This window comes from Bison bison, unplaced genomic scaffold (assembly GCF_000754665.1).
Source record: "Bison bison bison isolate TAMUID 2011002044 unplaced genomic scaffold, Bison_UMD1.0 scf7180017853345, whole genome shotgun sequence".
Classification (NCBI taxonomy): domain Eukaryota; kingdom Metazoa; phylum Chordata; class Mammalia; order Artiodactyla; family Bovidae; genus Bison; species Bison bison.
This window is the reverse complement of record NW_011483918.1, coordinates 35,975-37,909: the sequence shown is the minus strand read 5'-3', so window position 1 is coordinate 37,909 and position 1,935 is coordinate 35,975. Positions and strand designations below refer to the sequence as shown.

The window sequence follows — 1,935 nt, the reverse complement described above, 5'->3', positions numbered from 1 at the left end:
TTGTATTAATATGAAATGTGTGATTTTTTTCTTTTCCTCTCAATTACAGAAAAAACCGGAAAGAGCTTTCCAAATAGTGGAACTTCGGATTTTTTCTAACTGGGGCCATCCTGAATACACATGTCTTTACCGGTTCAGAGTTCATGGAGAGCCTATTGAGTAAAGAGATGACTCACTATTCTTGTACATTTTGTATATACTAGACCACCTGGAACACTGGAATCCTTCATGGACTCAGGCAGAGTACAGCATTAAGTCACCCCTGAAATACACACGCCGACCACCGGCAGGACACGGGGTGGAGTGATGATGCGTGCTGCCCAGCCGCTCCCAGCTCGCTGCTCCGTCCCCGGGAGACACTGCACGCTGGCTCTCGGGTTCAGAGACCTGCCAGCTGCAGGTGGCCTCTGGAGATTCATCTGAATGTATGGTTCACACAGACACTTGTTTTTTGGGGGGTGGGGGGGCTTTGATTTTGAACATAAAACTATTTGCTTGACATCAGGAACAAAGCAAAGGAAGTTAAAAGTTTGGAGTGTTCTTGAAGCCTTGACAGCAGCCTTCACCAGCCCCTTGAAAGGGCCTTTGGGAGCAGATATGTGTTCAACCCAGCACACGTCTTTCAGGGAAGAACGGTGTCACCAAAGCTGAGAGCTGAACTACCTGCCTTTAGGGTGAGCAGCTCCTCTGTTGGCATAACTGGTTCTTTAATATCACCCGGTGCAAAAGTGATGAAAATGGGGTTTCCTGCTTAGTGTGCTCCCACCTCTGAGAAGGATTTTCCATCATCCATTCAGGAACCCTGGAGAGTTTCCCTTTGTTGCAGGTTTGAAGTGTGTCTGATTCGAGAGGGGATGGTCTGGATCTATACAAACATGTAAATAGAGTTCTCAGGTCTCCACTGGGCTCATCCCATCGGATTCTCCTTGCAGTTTCACTTCACACTATGAATAGGAACCAAGAAATCCAATCTTTTGGATATTTTCAGGTTTTGTCTTGAATTTTGCTGACAAGCGAACACTAACATGCTCTGTCTTTCAGAGGCTTATGTTTTTATTCCACTTATGGTTATTAAAGGAGATTGTCCTGTGTGGCAAATTCATGAAACCAGGACATTTGGTGATGTTTTTCTTACAGCAGCACTTTGTACTGGCTGTGGTTGGATTTGCCTTTTATTACGACTTGGCCATTCTCTTTGTTTTGGTTATAATTAATATTTAATATTTAGACTATTTTACTGAGCAGACTTTATAAATAAGGTATCTGCAAGGCACTTAAAGTTACAGATGTTTTACCTTACAAATTATTTAAGTTTTATTGGGTTAAGACAGTTTTTTGGTGTACCATAAATGTATTTTCAGAAAAAGAAAATGATGGTGCTGACTGGTTTTCTGAAGAGTTTTATGTATATTGCACAACAGTCCTCAAATATACAAAACTACTTAAACTAGCCTTTTTTTCACTCTTGTTAGAATTGAAATTGATGCCTATGCAGTTAAGTTGGATAAAATGTATACACGTTTCATATATTACAGGATAAATATATAAAACAAAATTTCCTATATAAAGCTAAATTTGGGAGATGGGGTGGAAATATTTTGAATATTTATTTTTAAAGATGCTAGACAGGACTTTGTGCAATGTATTTTTGTAAATGCTTTTCAACATACTTGTCTTTGGTAGAGCTTCTTTGCTGCCACCAAATTGGTAAGACGCTACCGAAATGTTTAAATAAAGACTTTTAATTTTTAAAAGTGCATGTGACATTTCAAATGAATAATAAACAGTGTGTTTCTTTTCTCTACCTGCTTCGTCTCTGCCCGGGGCGATGAGGGAGACACAGCGCGTTGAGCGACCCCCTCCTCCGACCCTTTCGGGCCGGGGTCTTCGGGTAGCCAGCCTCGCGGCGCGCGTGCGCGCCTACGCCGTGCGCGT

General features: G+C 41.9%; 1 protein-coding gene across 1 annotated transcript in view; it reads left to right on the top strand.

The window, feature by feature from the left end:
* The first annotated feature begins 1,828 nt into the window (after positions 1–1,828).
* The window catches only part of GET4 (golgi to ER traffic protein 4 homolog (S. cerevisiae)), a 9,856-nt gene continuing 9,749 nt past the window's right edge, over positions 1,829–1,935 (top strand). Inside the window, exon 1 of the mRNA XM_010854363.1 lies at positions 1,829–1,933. Coding sequence (XP_010852665.1) covers positions 1,829–1,933 — 105 coding nt within the window. The remainder of the gene's footprint in view (positions 1,934–1,935) is intronic.